The sequence below is a fragment of the Strix aluco genome, chromosome W (assembly GCF_031877795.1).
Source record: "Strix aluco isolate bStrAlu1 chromosome W, bStrAlu1.hap1, whole genome shotgun sequence".
Taxonomy (NCBI): domain Eukaryota; kingdom Metazoa; phylum Chordata; class Aves; order Strigiformes; family Strigidae; genus Strix; species Strix aluco.
The window spans coordinates 45469713-45489020 of NC_133970.1; the positions used below are offsets into that span (position 1 = coordinate 45469713).

The window sequence follows — 19308 nt, forward strand, 5'->3', positions numbered from 1 at the left end:
GAAGAAGGATTGGGCCCACTCATTTGGTAGCACAGTTCTGCTAAGAATCATGTTGCCTTTGGTAACTTTCCAAGCTTGTGCCTTGTTCTTCCAAGGAAAGTACATTTAGTTGGCTCACAGAATTAGTTCCTGAAGAAGTTTCCCATTCAGAAGGGCAAGGTTGCTATTTCCTTCATTTGTAACGTTATAGCATGTCACGTCCTGCTCAGATGAGGGAGACAAGTGACTCAGATTCGCAAATCCCCAATGGAGCGGACAACGGTGAGACAAGTCTCAAATTCCAAACATTTATTAACTACCCACAATGAATAATTGAACACATGTTAATTGGCTAAGTATATAGCAAGTTGTGACAAGCAATACAATATGCCTTGCATTCCTTAATGGAAAAAGGAAAGGAGGGAGATAGAGGGAATAGGGGAATAAAGATCACTGGTCTGGGTTTCTGCATCGATCCTGCCAGTGAGGGTTCCAGGAGGCATCTGTCTTTGCTTCACTGTGCTCTCCAGCCCCGCCCCCCCCCCCCCGATTTATACCCACTTTCCTTGGGTCCGTCCCCTAGGTCGACCCACATACCTACGTATCCCATGTACAGGGAGGGGTAAGGTGTTTCATGGGATGATGTAATTAGCATGATCATGTTAGTCCTCGTTAGCATATTGAGGGGTGTGAACTTTAATATGCATTTTGTGGATAATGAAGCAAAGGTCATTCACTGGACAGATGGCCCTTGAAGTTTTGGCCAGGTGCCTCAGAGCAGAGCCGTCCTGTCTCCACAGGGCTCCCTCCTCCAGTCCCATCTTGTGTTATTCGGGCAGCCTTATCAGCTTCGATCTCCACACCATCCACCCATGACTATAGTTTTGTCTTGCAAGTGTTTGAGGCATTCCTTCGATCAGCCTCAACTTTTGCTTTCTCAGGCTGCTTTTCTTAGTTTCTCGCAGGCCTGGTTTCTCGTCTCTCACATAGCACTATACATGCTACACGGCTAGCTGCTGTGAAAAACATCAGAAAATTTAATTTATTTCTTAGTATGGGAAAGTTACCTGACACTGTATGGTTCTATACTTTATGTCTTTCTGGTATAATATTGTAAGGTTTCATATGCAATACAAGTGAAAAAATACGTAAAATATATGCTCTATTAACTTTACTACTGAAAAGAAAAGTTTGAGGAATCAGTTTCCTGGCATGCCTATGTCTCAGGTGTCTCTTATGGAACAGATTTCATTTCCTTCAGCATGAGCTCAAAAGCAGACCAAGGACAGTAGCAGAAGCATCATTTATAGCATCTGTGACTGGAGGCTACAGAAAGTTGTCAGCTCTTCAACTTTGCTTTTACTCCCACTAAGACTTCTGCAGAGTTTTATTCCTTCTACTTTGGAGGAGGGGAAGTTCAGCTATGTTCTCTCACAGTTTTCAACATGATGTGGAAGGATTCTCTGCTTTCTCTGACTAATTTCAGGAAGCTAATGTATCATTAATCAGCTAAATTTAATATATTAGAATAAAGAAGCTCATATTCTGCAAAAGAAATACCAAAGCCTGTAGGGGGAAAAAAAAAAATAAATGTGTCAAGCATTTGTGTCAATTCACTAGATGCATCAATTTTAATAGTGGAATCTGCTTTTCACTAGAACTACTGACTACAGTTGTCATCCACACCACTTCTACAGCTCCATCTACAGCTAATTATCCTGTGCATTGCTGACTCCTCCTGGCAGCTGCTCCACTGCACCTGGTTCTCTAACACCACTGTTACTATTTATCTTCCATCTGTTTCTGAATGTTGCCTACTCTCTCTAATAGCCCTGATTAGAGAAGGTGAGGAAATGCTTGATACAGTTATGCTAGCATTTAATATACAAATCATGGAAATGGATTTAGGCTACATCTTGCTTCTGTTTCACCTGAGGGCATGGTTTCTATGGCAGTTAAAGCACTGTGTGTGCAAATAATAATGATTAGTCAGAAAACAGAATTTGTACTGTAAAATTAGATTTAAACAGAGGGAGTTCCAACAGAGAAATATATCCAGTGGTATCTCCCCAAAGTTGATTGTCTATAAAAGCCAGTTAAGTACTTACCAATTCCACCCTCTTAGTGAACTAGGATATTCTGAATTGAACTGAAAAATGAAAAAGTAACCTTCTGTAGCATTTACTTCTTCCCCTGCTCCCCAACAAAGTTTGCTTTAAACTTTTTTCCCTTTTGCTCTCAAATCAGTCAATCTGGCACCGAGTCAGGCACTCCTTTTTACAGGGTGTCTGGTAATGAGCCCCTGGGATAGCACATCTCAGTGCAGGAAAAGAAGGTTGCCTGTGGCTACATTTCATATGGTTTTAAGTTTCTCTTTGAACCAGAGTATTATTTCCCTTTCTTACAACTGTGCTGATGCATATATAGTTGTATATATTAAGCTGTGAATGACAGTAGAGTGCTCCCAATGTAGATTGCCATCATAAACAGGGCAAGTCTGTAGAACACCTCCCACCACTTCTTTAATACTCTTCCTATTTTTAAATATAAAACATTCCCTTGATAATGTTAATTTTCATTCAGAAAGAGTGAACAGCTCTCATAATCTGCTGATCTCACCTCCTGTATCATAAATAAGGAAAAATATTTAAATGCAAGTAGTAAAGAATAGAAGTAATTATATTTCACAAAATTATTTCTTATCTCAGTGAAAACTGGTCTAGATGGTGCTGTTTCAGTCTCTTGTAACGGTAACTTGAAGCCTTGGAAATGCACATTGTCCTTGATGGAGAAAAGAGGCTCAAAATCAAACTCTTCCAAACTGAGGTGTGCTTCTTGATGACACCAAAATGCAGCCAGCATAGCAACTTGAGTCCTCCTTGCTTTTGAGAACTAACATGGCTTCAGAATACAGATATTCATATAGACTAGCCTCTGCCAGGAAATGTGAGTAAAATGTCATTCCAAGAATGACTGTTCTTTTCACCCTGAATATTTTAGCCATTGATTAAACTTAGAAAGTACAATTTTAGTAGGCATTTCTAGAAGAATGAATTCTGTCACTTTTATGTTAACTGTCCTGGTTTGAGTGTGGGGGGGGGGAGGTTGGTAGCAGGGGAGGGGGCTACAGCAGTGGCCCTGTCACCAAAACGGTATAAAAGAACTTATCAACACCAATGTGATGTAGATAAGCAGACACTCCTTTATTAATGGCCGGGTGCGCAGGGGAGTCTCTCACCAACAGCACACACCTAACTCATGTAGCATGCTGATTATATAGGATACAGTAATACATAATAATCAAGTTCTCATACATAAACATGATAATCCCTGTAACTCATTTTCATATTCCCACCCCTTTCCGGTCATGCGCACTTGAGTCCTGAAATGAGTCGGGGGGCTGCTTTCGTGACCACCACGGACTACTGACCTAAAAGAAAGACCCTCCAATGTCCTTGGCTCACATTGCAGTTTTAACATGCTTCGAGGGCCTTTCACAATACAAATTTTAAAACACCTGGTCTCCAGGACTATAAATCATCCTTACTAAACAGTCTAACAATGGTACCTCGTCTAGCAGCGTAACTGGTTGTATGGTTACTTTTAACTAAACACAACATCTCTATGACTACTTAAAACATTACACCACTATCTTCTACAAAAAATGATATTTCTGTGAGATTCCATTTAATTGATTAGTCCTAATCATTCCTTATCAAAATCTCCAAAAATCATTGTCCTGGTTTAACCAGGACAGGGTTAAGTTTCCCCAGCAGTGGGGGGGAGCTCTAGCCGGGTTATTCAGATACCATGCTGACGTCACATCCTGGCAGGTCACATTTTTCCTGGTGCGGGAGCGCGGTGCACTCCTGGTTTTGTACATCGTGCTTCTCACTGCTGTACTTGGTAGCTATTTTGCTCTGTTCATTGCTATCACTATTACTGTTATTGTTATTGTTGTTGTTGGTTGTGTTGCTATTGCACTGTTGTATTAAACCTTTCCTTATTTCAGTCTTGGGGCTTTGTATTTCACTCCCTTTGTGGGGGAGGGGCAGCGGCCGCGTGGTCTCAGACCCCGGCAGGGGCTAAACCACCACAATCATCAACTCAAATTAATAACATATCAGTAACAGCCCCCTGTGAGAAGCTTCTCAAAGCTCCCCTGGCTCCAAGTTGGACCCACCTTTACACCAAGGCAGGGCCAATTAGCTGCACCTCTGCAATAAGTATTTAAGAAGGGTAACCTGAGAGGAGTTGTGAGGAGAACATTTGTGTGAACACTGAGGTCAGTGGAAGGAAGTGGGGGAGGTATGCCAGAGCAGAGACTCCCCTGTACCCTGTGGTGAGACAGCAGGGCTGCCACCCGTGAAGGTCTACAGTGGAGCAGATATGGATTTGTGGCCTGTGGGGAGCCCCACACTGACTCAGGTGACTGTGCCTGAAGGAGGCCAGGACCCTATGGGAAGAAGGCCCTGCTGTTGTAGTTCAGCGCTGGGAGGATTGCAACATGTGGGGGTGACCCACATGCCTGTGGGAGTGACTCATGTCAGAGAGAGTTTCTTCTGTGAGCGGGGGACCACGCTGGAACAGGGGAGGAATGTCAGAAGTTCCCCCCCCCAACGAGGTGGAAGAAGTGGCAGGACTGACCACACCCCCCATTCCCTGCCCCCTGTCCTGCTGGGGGGAGGAGGTAGAAATATCAGGAGCAAAGCTGAGCCCAGAAAGAAGGGAGGGATGGGGGAAGGTGTTTTCAAGATGTGGTAATGCTTCTCACAGTCCTACTCTGTATGTTAAGTGTTGTTGTTAGTGTCTGTATTAAATTGATGTTCTTTTTTTCTTCCCTTAACGAGTCTGTCTTTTGCCTGTGCCTTAATGGATGAGATCATCCCTCTCTGTCCTTATCTCAAGTTCCTGGGTCTTTTGCTTCCCTCCTTCTCAGCACTGGGGGGAAGGGGTGAGTGAGTGGCTGCATGGTGCTCAGTTGCCCTCTGGGCTCAAACCATGACATTAACTCGTATGTCCAGCATTGGGACAATATGTAGTATTATTTCTCAATGTGAGTAAGAGAGAAAATTAAAAAATTACTGGTCCAGAGGCTCTTTCTGTAGAGCACAGATATATTTCCCCCCCACACTTCAAAGAAAAGGTGAAAGTAAATAAACAGGTTGCTTTGCAACAGTGTAATACAAGCTTTTCTGTATCTGACAAGTGCATCATATATTGAAATGTTTGCTGTGCTCTGTAGGAAAACAGTGGGTTGCTAGTATAAAACGTAAAGTTCAGAGACAACCACAAGTCTGATACTTGGGTTTCTCTTCTAAACACCCACATGTGAACTGTACACAGGCTGCAGTCATTAGGCATGTGATTACTTGAGCTGCACTGCTGTTGGAGGCAGGAAGGAGCTCAGGCTGGCTTTTCACAGTCCCTTTAAGCTGACCTAGGTGATAGTTACCACCACCCTGCAAACACACACCTACCTTGAGCTGTGTATTCCTCCTGTGAGTGAGCTGCATGAGGGAGCTGTTTTGGCCAAAAAGATATTCCTGGTGAGACCACTCTAGCTCCTCCCTCCCTTGCTCTTGGCCATGTGGGCCTGCCTTTCTTCCCTGGTGCTCATCCAGGACTTTGCTCAATCAGTTTAAGTCATTGATCAACAGAAGGTAACTTCTGATATTTTGTATCCATTATTTTCTCAGGGTTTAGAAAGTTGTATTGTTATAAGTAGATTTCTCAAATTGATGTGAGTCAGAGCCAATCAAAATTTCAATTGTTTACTTAGCAAGCGGCAACAAGCAAAACAGCGCTGGGCGGCCAGGGAGTTCAACTCTGCCAACGGCGCGCGCACACTTCCCAAAAGTCTTTCCTTTTATATCCTCCGTCTTCTGGTATCTGTGTCTCGTCGAGGGGTGTACTCTGCGTCTGCGCGCCTTGTTGCTAGGAGGTCGTTTTCTGCCTCCCGGTGGTCGTGGGGATGAAGGCTCCATGTCTTCCTCGTGTCACGAATTCCTCCTATCTCCTGCTTTCCTGAGAGTAGTCTCACAAAGCTTTCGTTTATACCTTATAAGGTAACACAGAGTACAGACACTTCCCCTTTGCCCTTCTCAACCCCCCTCCTTTTCCCTCCTTTCAGTCTTTTGCACAGTAGAAGTCCTTGCTTCAACATTTTAATTTAGATAAGCACTTATAATCTGTTGTAGGGAGTGGCGTTCGGAAGATCTCGCGATGTACGGAAGGAATAGCTGTAGCCCTCCCTTGTTACGAGGTAAGGTGATGGATAGGCTTGTAATGTTAAGGGCACACCCACGAAGGAGGTGCTTGGTGAACGTATATAGGTGAGATACACAGTTTAATAAACGGACATTTTGTATCCATCATATTGGTGTTTGTACTGATGTCCCCGTGAAGGTCTTAACCTCCTGCAGCATTAGTCTGCGATCTGAGCGCCACTGATATGTGGATTGGCAGGTTTAATGAGGCAGAGCTAACTGCAACAGTCTGTTAGTCGTTACACAATGTAATAGTTAAGATTAAGCTTAGGCTTACATAGTTTATGGAATAACATAGCACAAGCTTCCAGTATCTTTGACGGAATTTGATAAATAAACAGTTTACTGTCTATCACATGTATCAGCTTGTGGAAGAGCACTAGCAGAGAGCACTGGAACTGGCACAGGTGAGAGTAGTGGGACCTGGAGTTCCCCACAAAGCAGTGGTGAACCACTGTCTTCATTGCCATTTCTTACTTTTAAGTCCAGCTGTGAATCCTCAGACTCCCACAGGAGCTCAAGGTATTTTTAGAGCCTTATAAAAGGCATAAGCCTTCTGAAGCTTAATTCTTCAAGCAGGAGGTATAAGCAAGCATATTTACTTATGATAGTTCATTTACACTGACTTCTACAGACGAAGTTGTTTTTATGGAGGGCATAAACCATAAGAGAACACCAATGCCCCTCTCTGTCTTAGGTTGTCTAAGGGTTCAGCTAAGGTGAAATTCAGCTCAACATTAAGACACCTTAATTAACAAATATATTTTGGTGTCTGAACATGAGCAAGACATCCATGCTGCCATTCTAGTCTGAAGAGTGGAGAGCCCTTAGCAGCTCACATAAAGCAGACACCTATATCTGGTCAGCTAAGTAGCTCTTCAGACTATTAACAATAATGGTGTTACAACCAAGACTGGGAGCCCAGAGAGTTGTAAAGGTTCTGCGATCCCCTCGGGTTAAATTAAGGTGAAACAACACCAAACAACTGGTTAAAATGTTTTACTTGCGGTAGAAAACCATTTAAACTTGGAAAAGGATAATAAGCAATGTGGTGTCTTAGAAATCTATAAGAAAGAAAAGAAAGGAAAGAAAAGAAAAAGAAAGGAGAGAAAGAGAGTCAAAGAAATCCGGATCATACCCCTGGATTCAGCACTGTCTCAGGTCTGGTAATCTTGGGTGGTGGGTGCACGCACAGCAAAGTTTTCTGTTGCCTTTTAAGTTCATCTTATCAGCTGATTAGCATACTAGACAAAGAGAGGCAGGTATTCCATGAACTCATTTCCATGAGAGATGGGGAAAAGGTGGAGCATGGGTTCTGCACATGCATTGGGGGGGAATGGGGTACATTAACCCTTTTGTCCAATTGAGTTGGTGGTCACTATCTCCCCCTACCACCTTTACCTTTTCCTCAGTTTTTGTTTCTTGGGCAATTATCTAGCCTCTAGCTCCATCTGGTGCTGGTTGTTTATCTCTTATCAATCTTTTAGCTCTTCTTCAAGGCTATAGTCGTAAATTAAGGTGTAGGCCTTAACCTGAACATATGGTTTTACTCAGTCTATGTCTCCTCCCTTCAAGGCTTATCTAGGGAATTTGGCTATGCAACTGAAGGGAGCAGAGACATGCACCCTTCCATACACCCTGTGCTTCCCTAGGCTGATAATTCATTCCTTAGACTAATCACAAAGGCCACAGCTTGTCCTTGAGGTTTTCTGTGTTGATTAATGTTTGAGGCATTAATTCCTTCAGTTCCTTACAAATGGTAACTTAGACTTACCTGAAACAGACATTTACGTTCCCGGAGCTGTTTTCTTCCAATGGGGATCAATTCAACTGCCAAAACATGGATATCTACTATCATTCAGGCTTTTAGATAAGACAGAATCTACACAAAACCTGTGCTATTCTGGACCAGCACCTGGAAGCCTGATTACATACCTTAAATGGTACTGGACTTTTGTGTAGAGGAACTGAATCACACACTGATTCCCTTGGGAGGAAAGTGTTTACCCTTGTCTACTTGGATAACTCCAACAGCTCCCTCTCTACCCCTCTCTCTAGAGAGAGAAGAGAGGCAATTACACTAAGTTACACACTGGGAGACGTTCAAGATACAGCATTTTTCATAGAGACAGATTATCTGACATTTCAGAGTTCATATACTTCTAGGTTTTAACTATCACAACAAGCAACTATCAAGGTTGGTCAGAATATCTGATTTGTGGATTAAACTGTAGGTGTAAATCTTGAACTAGTGCAGCTTATTTATTTGCAACCACAGGCTGTTCCAGCCAAAGGCAAACTGGTCTGCTAAATTAGTAATACGTGTCTTGGCCAGTTCTGGGTACAGCATGTCCTATCTACATCTATAAATTTAAGTCTGTGCTTCTATTGTTAACTATAAACATATCAATCAGTGAAAACACTGATCCCAGTAGGCATTGCTTCTATTCTAAGGAAAGCTGGATTCTACTTTATTCAATGAGAAATACTTGATTTCTCCTGTTAAAGTCTCTATTTTCAATAAAAAATTAATTATCTGTGGTGTGGTTTAAACCTGGCCAGCAGCCAAACACCACACAGCCACTTGCTCACCCTCCCCCACCCAGGGGATGGGGGAGAGAATTGGAGGGTAAAGAGAGACTCATAGGTTGAGATAAAAATAATTTAATAATTGAAATAAAACTGTAACAATAATAGTACAAACAGGAAATACACAATGCAATTGCTCACCACCTGCTGACTGATACCCTGCTCGTTCCCAGCTAGTGATCCCAGAAAAGCCAAGATCCCGAAACCATAATCCCAGAAGCGAGAGAGAACCCCCTCCTTACCAGATGCCCCTCCTTTATATACTGAGCATGACGTTACATGATATGGAATATTCCATTGGCCAATTTGGGTCCGGTGCTCTGGCTCTGCTCCCTCCCAGCTTCTTGTACACCTGTGCATGGGCAGGACATGGGGAGTTGGAGAGTCCTTGATCTCTTAGCAACAACTGAAAACATCAGTGTGTTATCAGCATTCTTCTCATACCAAATCCCATACTGAATCCAAAACACAGCACTAGTCTAGCTACTAAGAAGAAAAATTAACTCTATCCCAGCTGAAACCAGGACAATCTGCAATAAAACACATTGTGTCAGGACAGATCAAAGACAATACATTTATTGAACTTTGAGAAAAACAAGAAAACTACTGACATAAGGAAAGTTAAATAGAAACCAGAAGACACATCTTTGGACTGGCATATAATGGCTTGTGTGACCAGTAAAGTACCAAAATGACATTCTGATTTTGATTGAGGTATTTAACTATTTTTGGCAATAAAAACAGCATAAGAAATTTCTTCCAAATGCACACATAGGCATTACTTGCATTAGTGTCTCTCATCTATGAAATTTTTAATGAAACTAAATAATGTAGCTGTTAGAAAAATATAGCAGCAAATTAGCAGAATATCTAATACACATTTACCATAAAGTACGTGCTAAACTTAAAAATCCCACTCAATAGGCCCCATCCTGTAGCCCTTGGTCACAAAGACAGAATCAATGAGTTCAGTGGGAGACATCATGAGCAAGATCTGCATTTGCCACACTTCATACACTTCTGTTCAGGTCAGAGAAAGGAAATGAACGTCCCTATGTGCTTTCTAAGAAGAACCCTGCTATGATGGAACTATGGCCTAGGAAAGTAACTTCTGAAGCAATAACAGTTCATTGTAAAGCTCCGTCAAGAGAGCTTTCCCACCAAGTTTCATTTTTCTCTCCTTCTGAAAGTCTGTCTGATGTGGGCAGAGGAGATGCTGTTAGGTTGCAAAAATGATAAACACTCTTGAACAATATTGCATTCAATTCCCTTATTCTACTTAAGTCTTTTAGTCCTGTTATAGCTTTAAAAATTAACTCCTGGCCAAATCCTGAAGTCCTTATTTTATTTTTTTAATCAAGACTTTATGTGGTACAAACTAATAACTGTAGTGATACCTTTGGCTGTAGGGGGGCTTCAGAAGTTGGTCAATGTGAAAAGATAATGCTGTTAAGTCACCAGAGCTTATTCACGTGTTTTCAAAAATTTTAAATGAAAGTGTAGTTACACACTGATTAATACTGTGGTCAACAAAATCTTACTTATAAAATAGTATATTATTAACATTAACCAGAATCTGATGAAAAACAGAATCATTTGCCCAAATGTTTTTTATATTTTAAAGTTTTCTACAAAACTTTAAATTTAATGTATATTTCTATATTAGGTACCATAAGAAAGTAATAGAATCAGTTACCATAAATTTCTACACTATTTGAAAATCTCTCTACAGGTTTCTTTGGAGGTATAAAATGGCTCTGTAAAAATCTATTTTTTCTTTTTGTTGCAAACAAAATTTTTATAAAACAGAAAACTCCTTTTTAAGACTGCAGCAATTACATTTCTTAGATGGGTCATCATAATTAACCTACAGTGTGTAGTGTAATAGAAAACATTTATGTTTTTATGAATAAAATATTAAAATATATTTTATTAATTTATATAAATCAAAATAGATGTGTTATTCAAACTACTTTTGTTTTTCACCTATATATTCAGTTCCCAGTTATTAATATAAAGATCTCTGCCAACAACACAGTTTTTACTAAATTCTTAGACTTTAAACCACCTGATTTTTAGCTTTATCAAAAAGCATGATGTACTGTACATTAAACATAGCCATTTCAATGTTTAGTATCACAAAAATCAACACCCACAAGAACAAGACAGTCACTGCTAGTAAAACAGTCTCAAAACAAATTAATAGATAATATTTACAGAACACAATACAAATATTTTGATGAATATTTTATGTTACAACATTTCAGATAAAATTATAAGAACCATGAGAAACTTTTAGACTTCATTTTGGTTTCAGCATACAAGCCTGATCTGACACTCTGCTGTGAAATACTGCACACACCTAGTCAAAGAAGAGCTACGGCATGATTTTGTTCAGCTGGTCTGTGCTCACATAGCCACAAGACATGTTGAATTCTTTGTCTGGCACAGGCAGTGCAGTTGCATTAAGCATAAGGCCTTGTGGAGAGTGAACGATATGAATAAATGTATAGTCTGGGACAGGCATCTCTGAATTTGGGGTTTCTGCTGTTGAAGCTCCAAGATTGACACCGGTAGTGGTAAAGCTCTCTGTGGTGAAGTAAGTGTCCTCATTACAGCTTTGCTCCTGAACATGCGGCTCATCCTCTTCATGGGAAGTCACAGCAATACATTTTTTCACATCTGCCTTGCAGAAGTAGGCATTGTCCATGGTGAAGTTTTGTTCTGTGCAGTCTTCACACTGTGCTCTCCCCACCTTGGATTTCTGCCCTGGTGAAAATACAACACTGCCTGCTGGAGTAATATCACTCACTTGCATGTAAAAGTCAGTATTTGTCAATGAATTCTGGTTACTTAGCTGGGTATGGATCGATGGTCTAGCTGGGTCAATGCTGTCTGCAAAAGGTGACCATGGCTGGCTATTTTTGGACTGAGTATGCAGCTTTTGGGTGTCTGTGTCGGCAAGGCTTGGAAGTGACTCATCATTATCTTTCCTATCAAGGCATAAGAGATCGTCTTTTTCAGTTACCTTTTTGAACTGATCAATATCAGAGATGGCATCACATGTGTCGCTTGCACTGAAGTCTGCCTCTGGAATATTTGGTTCACAACAACTGGCCCGTCCAGAATCATCATCCTTTGCTCCCAAGAAACTCTGTGATTTCATATGATCTTCACTCATGAGCCTGTCAGTATCCGATACTCTGTTCTTTTCTTCGGGGTCTTCTATGTCCAACTCAATAAACTCAACCCACAAGTCGTCATTGTATAGATGTGTCTTGTAGCTGTCATGGCTGGCTAAGATGGAGTTCACTTCATCTAGCTTTCCTTTCTATAAAGCAAGAAAAAAATAATGTTATAAAGGAAAGAATAAAAATGCTTGTGCTTTTTATGTTGTTAATTTAAGGAAAGGTAATTGTAGCTGATGTAATAATTGCAAAGTGGTGGGTTTTTTTTATTTTATGAAAACTAATTCTGTGGCAGTCATAATTTTTTCCTACAAAATTGTTCTGCTTGGAACAACAATTGTCACCTGCTACTACTACAATGATTCCCTCTAGATTGTAGAGCACAATATTACCTTCAAGAGATCTGGGTCAATCCCTTTAATCTTTGGAACTGGAACAGGAGGAAAAATCAGCATTTTTAACCTGGAAAAAATAAATGATAGCTTTTAATTGACATTGGTCCTTTATGAGGAATTTAGAAGAGAGCTTTACATTGCATTTATACTTATTTACTTCAAAACTGAAATGTTTGAAGATTCAATTTCAAATAGTGCTAAGGAAAAGAATGATTGTTTTCTTTCATTCCAAATAAAAATCAAGTTTTCTGCAGCTTTTCTAGTTGAAATCACATGCATTTATGTGGGAATCCATTTTGGTCTTTGATAATTTAATGCTCTATAGAAAGAGAGTAAATTCCTAGAGCACTGTCAATAGTTTCCCTTTTTATATAATTTTCAAAGGAACCTGATACAATTTTTTTTTTCGGGGACAAAGTAGTCTTGCATAAGCCCAATAAATTTAAATAGGGGAACAGAAAAAAAGGAGTTGGTGAAAAGAGTGAATTACTTCAGAACTAATAAATAAAACAGAAACACAACTTCAAAAATTTAGGCTAGTATTTTGCCATCTCTATGACACTTCTGTTTTCTGAATTATTAACGTAACAAGTAATATATAATAACAACAGGGTGAAGTACTAAGGCTTGGACAACAGGCCCAAGCCAGAGTTGACCTATAGATGAATCCTGTATATTTTATAACTGATAACCATTGTGCTAGTAGGTATTGTACTAAGTTATAACAACCCACCTATTCTGATGTAAAAAGTGCTAAAGTGTTGAAGTATTGAAGCCTGAACAACAGGCCCCGAGCCAAAGCTGCTAACTTAGTATGTAGTCATTAGTGAAATATGTATGCTCATTAATGAAAGATGTAGCTTAGATATCATATACTCATTACTGATGATGAATGTAATGAAAACATCTCTATCCTAAATATATATTTTTATCCTTCTTTGTGTAGGGGCAAGTTAACAAGGCCATGGAGCCAGCTGTCTGGCCTTGGGACCAGATGTGTGGCCTTGTTCTGAAAAGAACATGGTCAAAATTAGATAAGCAGGGAAACTCCCTTGGCTTCCTCCTTGAACCCTGGCCAGGCTCTGGGGGAATCTAATTGGAGAGTGAAACCACATGTTTCCACTCAAAACAAAGGTGCCAGCTATTCTGGCTTGTCGATCTCTGGTATATAAGGCTGGGCCCGTTTGCAATGACTTTGGAAGCCTCACCTACGGGTGGATGCACCGCGTAGGATTTCCCACTTGCCGGGACAGGCTCTCCAAATCCTCGCTGTAACCGGGGCTGCCCAGCGCCTGCAGGTCTGGATGATGGTAACGTATGCAAGTGGTGATGGATCTTTCTTAATCACTCTTCTCTCTCTCAGGTAGTAATGATTTGATGCGTTACCCTGTATTTTCCTGTTTGTTGCTTTAAGTGCACTATTCTGCCTTTTCTTACTGTATGTTTTCTGTATTATTCTGTTATATTATTTAGTTATTTCTAGTAAAATACGCCTGTGCTTTTCACTCTGGTGTCTGAGTTTAATTGATATCCCTGATCAGCAAAACATGTACATACTGTGGAAAGATATTATTCTAATTCTTCATAAAGTGAATTTCTATTTCTTTGAGAGAAAAACCTACAACCAAACAACAAAAAAGAAAACCCAAATAGAAAGATGATTTTTCCATTAATAATAATCCAACAATAGTGTGTCATGCCTATCTCCTCCATTTTACCTCTCTCTTTCTTTTGCAAACAGAGAAACTGTACTTCCCAAAAGGAAAATTCAGCATTCTCTTTATACTGGCTTACTTGCCTATTTTAGAAAGGAAGCTGTGGGAAGGGTAGATCCAAATCCAAATATTAGATTTGTTGCATTGTTAGTGACCTTGGTGAGGTCCAGGACAGATTAGAGGGGTCTTAAGAAGTGCTAGAGAGAAATTTAGGCACCTTCTGCTTAACTATGGCAGGCCTAAATTTCCCAGCTGTTTTTGGCAGACCCTCAAAGTTCTGCCCAGCAAGCTTCAATGAGAGCCAGAAATCAAATAATTTTCCACCTAATCCCTGGAGGGGCTGTGTTAGCTGTGCATTGGCTGGGCTCTCAGAGTACTAGTTTAAGATTTGAGCTTACAGTTGAATCCACTGACAGGATTGGGCACTGCTTCTAACAAAACAGACAAAGGATTTTACCACTCACTGCCTGGAGAAATCATTCAGGAGGGAGAACTACACTCTGCTCCTTTCTTAGCCTTGCATAATTCAAACCTACATCTCTCAACTCTAAAAGAGTATGGCCTAACCCTATGGCATCTGTCCTAGGGAGCCTGGTTCAGATCTTGTGAGATTAGAGTTGAGGAAACTATGAATTGATATCTCTTCAGATACAGGAGGAAACTGAGCCTGGATATTTTGCATTACTGGAAACCTATGTAGCCTGCTCTTCTGCAGAAGACATTGCCACTCCCACCACCATGTGCACCAGTTTGAAGGAAAGGGTGCAGGCCCATATGTCCAGAAAAACATTCTAGATGAAGGGTCCTCAGTGGAAAAAAGCCTCCTACAGCAATCATGATTAGCATGGAAGATATTAATGAGCTGTGTGATCAGAGACATGCTTCAGCCCTCAGGATCTTCTGCGACCAAGCCACCCCTTGCCCACTGTGCTGATCTTAGTGAGCCCCTGGTCCCACATGTGAGTTGTTCTTGCCCCATTCTGACATGTCAAGCTTTTGTCATGCCCTGTATCAGGAGCCTTGCTCTTAACTCTGGGACCGGGATGTTATTGCAGGGAGTGAGTTCCTTAAATTAAGCACTGCTAAAGCATAGTGCTGCTTGCCTAAATTATTTTTTGAGAGCTGCTCCAATTGTACTATCTTGTTTTCATTTCAGTGACTTGCCCTTATGCTGGTATGTGCGAAACACCTCAGTGTTCATTTTCAAAGTGTATATACAAGACCACTGACAACATGCATGTGTGCACTGGGGCTTGACTGTGGTGTTGCTCCATAGTCTAGGACAGTACTGGTATGACATCTAAGCTGAATTATTCTGCCAAAACCCATCCCTGAACACACATTTTAGTGGATGAATTCACTTTGAGACCATCTTGTCATTTTTATATATGTGTCATTTTTATAAATTACACAATCCTGAGCTTTGTTTTATTTTATTCCTGTTACTTATAGGAGCTTCAGTTTATCCACAGAGACCAAATACTGCCCTATGACTCAAGCTTTTTCCCTTGGCTAGATGAAGAAATAGTCAGAGATTAGTGGAATAGTCTAAGAACAAAACCAAATATACAGGCATATGTTTGTGTGAAACTTTTGAACAGTAAGTGGGTAAAAATAGTATTTACAAAATTTGAATGGACTAAAAAACCAATCCCCTTCAAAGCCTAAATAAATTAGCTAAGTAATACTGTAGTATAAAATGTTCTGCAGTCTAAAAGGAACAGGAGCTGTCAACATAATCAGATTCTCACTGCTGAATGCCTAGTACATATATATGCCAGCATCCATGTATCTTAAGAGGATGAACAACAATCCTCAAAATAGTTTCTAGTCCCCCAGATTTGAAAAAAAAAATTGAAGTACTCTATTTTTTCAAGCTACAAGTACATAAAATCTGTCAAAAACTCTCTACCTTGGTTGTTTGGACAACAGGATTAAGATCACTGTTACAGCCAGCCCACATGCTCCGAAGATAACAACTAAGAACCACGGAAACTCAATTTCTGAAACAACAGAACAAAAAGATGTTAGCAGGAATCTGCATCTCTGTTGCATCTTTAATTTCAACCTTCTCTTCTACTGCCTGAGGATTCCAAACTCATAAAAACTGATAGGAAAATTTTTGGTTACTTAAATGTGGAAGTTCTGTGTTAAGCAGAAATAAAAATACCCTTTTGGTCTCAACAGTTTCCATATTGCATTTGTGAGTCCACTGAGACTCCTTGCAAAGACAGACTGAGTTTTTTAATATAAAGATCTTAGTACAGACAATATATGTAACAAAACAAGCCACAAGGAATGTTCTGCCTGCTTGAAACATGCTACCACTAGTCCTGACGGCATATAATGCCACAAACCATGTTGCTGCTTGTTTGCCCAAGCTGAGAGAACATTATTAATAGCATGCTAAATCATAGACAAACTAGTCTTCTCTCACAGAAACTAAAATATGGTGGTGTCAAAAAGCATACTACTCTTTCTAGAGGCTGAACATTATGTTGTGAATTACCAATTGCAAAGAAAAAAAGAAAAAATATTTCTTCCTTTTATTTATTTTGCAGGTGGCTACAAAGAGAATTTAGGTCATTGAGAAATGTGATTTGGTAGGATTGAATAACAAGATAAATGAAACGTTTTATCTTTTAAATACTGCCAATTCCATCATACTTAAGCTGACACTGTAGAATACAAATTACAGAGAAATATATTCTGGCTATAGCCTTAGATTCTTATCATTTGTTCCCAATTTTAAGTTTTCTATACAAACTTCTCTACAACTCAGAATTATACAGCAGGTATGTTTACTCCGGCGCCGGGGTGCAAGGGGATTTCTCCACAAAGCTTGCACACCCACAGCACACTTTACCAAAAACTTATTGAGTGTGGCTATACATATTCATTGGATTACATAACAGACATACATATGCATGAGTAAGGCTGGGTTAGTTCTAGAGGCTGGTGTCAGCAGTTTATGTTCTCTTTGCACCTGCGCATTGCCTCCTGGGGGGCATCTTCGGGGGGCTTTGGGAGGAAGGCTCACAGTCCTCCTCACCTTGTACTTTTCCCTGGAGCATGCGCAGATTCTCTTGGCCAATTTCTTGAATAACAAGAGTGGTTCCAGCTGGTTTACCACCTCTATCTTATCTAAAAGCACCAGTATATCAATTTCTACCGCCCATATATGGCTATCTATCCACTATAAAGACTAAACTTGCTAGAACACATCTGCTTTCCAAGGACATGTCTCTTATTTTTGCTGAACGCTGTAGTTCTTGGTAGGTTTCCACAGAAAACTGCTTTGTTTTGATGAACACAGTAGCAGCAGCCCTTGGTAAGCTTCCACAGAACAGTCAGGGCAAGCAGGATTATTAAGCAATATTCAGAAATCATTATAAGTTGCTATAACTAAATAAGTTGCAAAGCAGGTGATCATTTCCCTGTATCATGAGAATGCTTTAGGAAAAGGCACTGTCTCATTCTTTTAATAGAAAAAAATGTGGTGCTCAATGGCTATTTCTTCTTCTGTCTTTAATAGTACGTTAAAAAAACAAGTACAAAACAGAAGCAAGAATCAGAAAAACTCTGTCCTTAATAGTATTGGGCAGATCAGTAAAGCACATCATTCTGGTAACAAACTTAGCCAGCAGTATAACACTTTAATGGAAGTGACAATTCTCTTCACTACTGGAGCGCTCAGTTTACACAATGAAACATGAGATTTAACTGTATAGGCTCTATAGGATGTGCAACAGCAGTTATTACTTCTGATTCTTAAAGCTATCTGTATTTTTGCTCTCTTATGAACTGGAAAAGTCTTACTGAGTTTATGTCTGAACTTGTATATGGAATTTGTACACTCTCAATCTCACCAAATGATTATATGCAATGGTTATAAATAAGTGCAGCAAAGTGTTTTTACCTTCAGCACAACGAACAAATTCAACATCTGTTTGATGAAAAGATACATAAAGGATTTCACTAAACTCCCCAAATTTTTCAGAGGTATGTTGTCTTGATCGGACTCGTATCTCATAATCTCTTCCCATCTTCAGCGAGTACAGTGGAATCATTGTTGAGAGCCTAGGTTCTAACTGTAAAGACAGAAGGACTGTCATTTAAGTTGTACTGACAATTATACACTGATTCTTGATTTCAGAAATAAACATTTTACTACTTGGAACTATAAGGATACCATGAAAAGAGTTCAGAGAAAATTCACACCATTTACTTTCAACTTACCAGCCATCAGGCTTTGCTGTGATTCAGGGGACTAAAAGCAGAAAATCCAAGCTCTCTGTAAATGCAGTCAGTGAAGAAAGGCAGCTGCTCCCAATTACATGCCATAAGTAGGTGGTATGAATATCTCCCATTGATATTATGAAGTTGTAAATCCTTTTTACTGTTCTAACACATTACTGACTTCACAGTGCCAAAAACCTTGTTGAAATAACATGGAAGTCTTAAAACTAGTGCAATATCCATTACAGAATTAATTTCAAGAAGAAAAATTATTTAAAGGCCTTCTAACCTGTATTGTATCTTACAAATGTATTTATTTGGGGAAGACTGCATAGCTCCCAAAATCTTCAACCATATATAAAATGTGATAATGGTGACTCTGGGAGAGCTGGCATCAGATTGTCGGTCTTGAGACTTCTATATTAAGTATTAACTGCAACATATGTAGATACTGCTGTATATCAAACTATGTAGGAAGTCACATTGGAGGTCTTAATATGTGAAATCTCTCTCTTCTATTGCTCCTCTAAGAATATGTATTTTTCTATTATATTTTAGCTCCCACAGCCCAACACAAGTATATAAAAATAAGGAAAATGCACAAAATAGAAATGCATGTAGCAGATGTTATATTGTACTTTTACTTCAGAATCAAGTATGATACTGGCAAAACTCATCATGGGCTAAGAATTAAAACACCTGGAAAACAACATTCATTGGGGATTTGAAAGAAGCTTGAACAATACAATCCTATAATCACTGTAGCTGCATAATCTAAACTTGAAAACATTCTGTTGGTAGCTATGATCTGTGGAGTTCTCATGATCCCTGGTGGCTCCAGACTCAAGTGTTCTGAGAACTAACCAGTCAGATTTCGGAGGTGGCAGTGATTCCAGACAGATTGCTTTTCTCTGCTAGTGGTTAAGCACAAGAT

General features: G+C 39.9%; 1 protein-coding gene across 5 annotated transcripts in view; it reads right to left on the reverse strand.

Annotated features, from left to right (window-relative positions):
* Positions 1-7232: 7232 nt before the first annotated feature.
* The window catches only part of LOC141917636 (growth hormone receptor-like), a 176086-nt gene continuing 164010 nt past the window's right edge, over positions 7233-19308 (reverse strand). For 2 of the 5 annotated variants that reach the window (XR_012621381.1, XR_012621383.1), the window contains 6 exons: positions 18055-18226; positions 16048-16138; positions 12418-12487; positions 8979-12168; positions 8023-8078; positions 7233-7312 (listed from right to left, as the gene is read on the reverse strand). Coding sequence is in view for 2 of the 5 variants with exons in the window: in XM_074810986.1 (XP_074667087.1) it covers positions 11215-12168; positions 12418-12487; positions 16048-16138; positions 18055-18226 (1287 nt within the window). In the remaining 3 variants the exon portion in view is untranslated. Of the gene's footprint in view, positions 7313-8022; positions 8079-8896; positions 12169-12417; positions 12488-13966; positions 14039-16047; positions 16139-18054; positions 18227-19308 lie in introns of those variants that run through there. The other 3 variants (XR_012621382.1, XM_074810986.1, XM_074810987.1) reach the window with 3 other exon arrangements.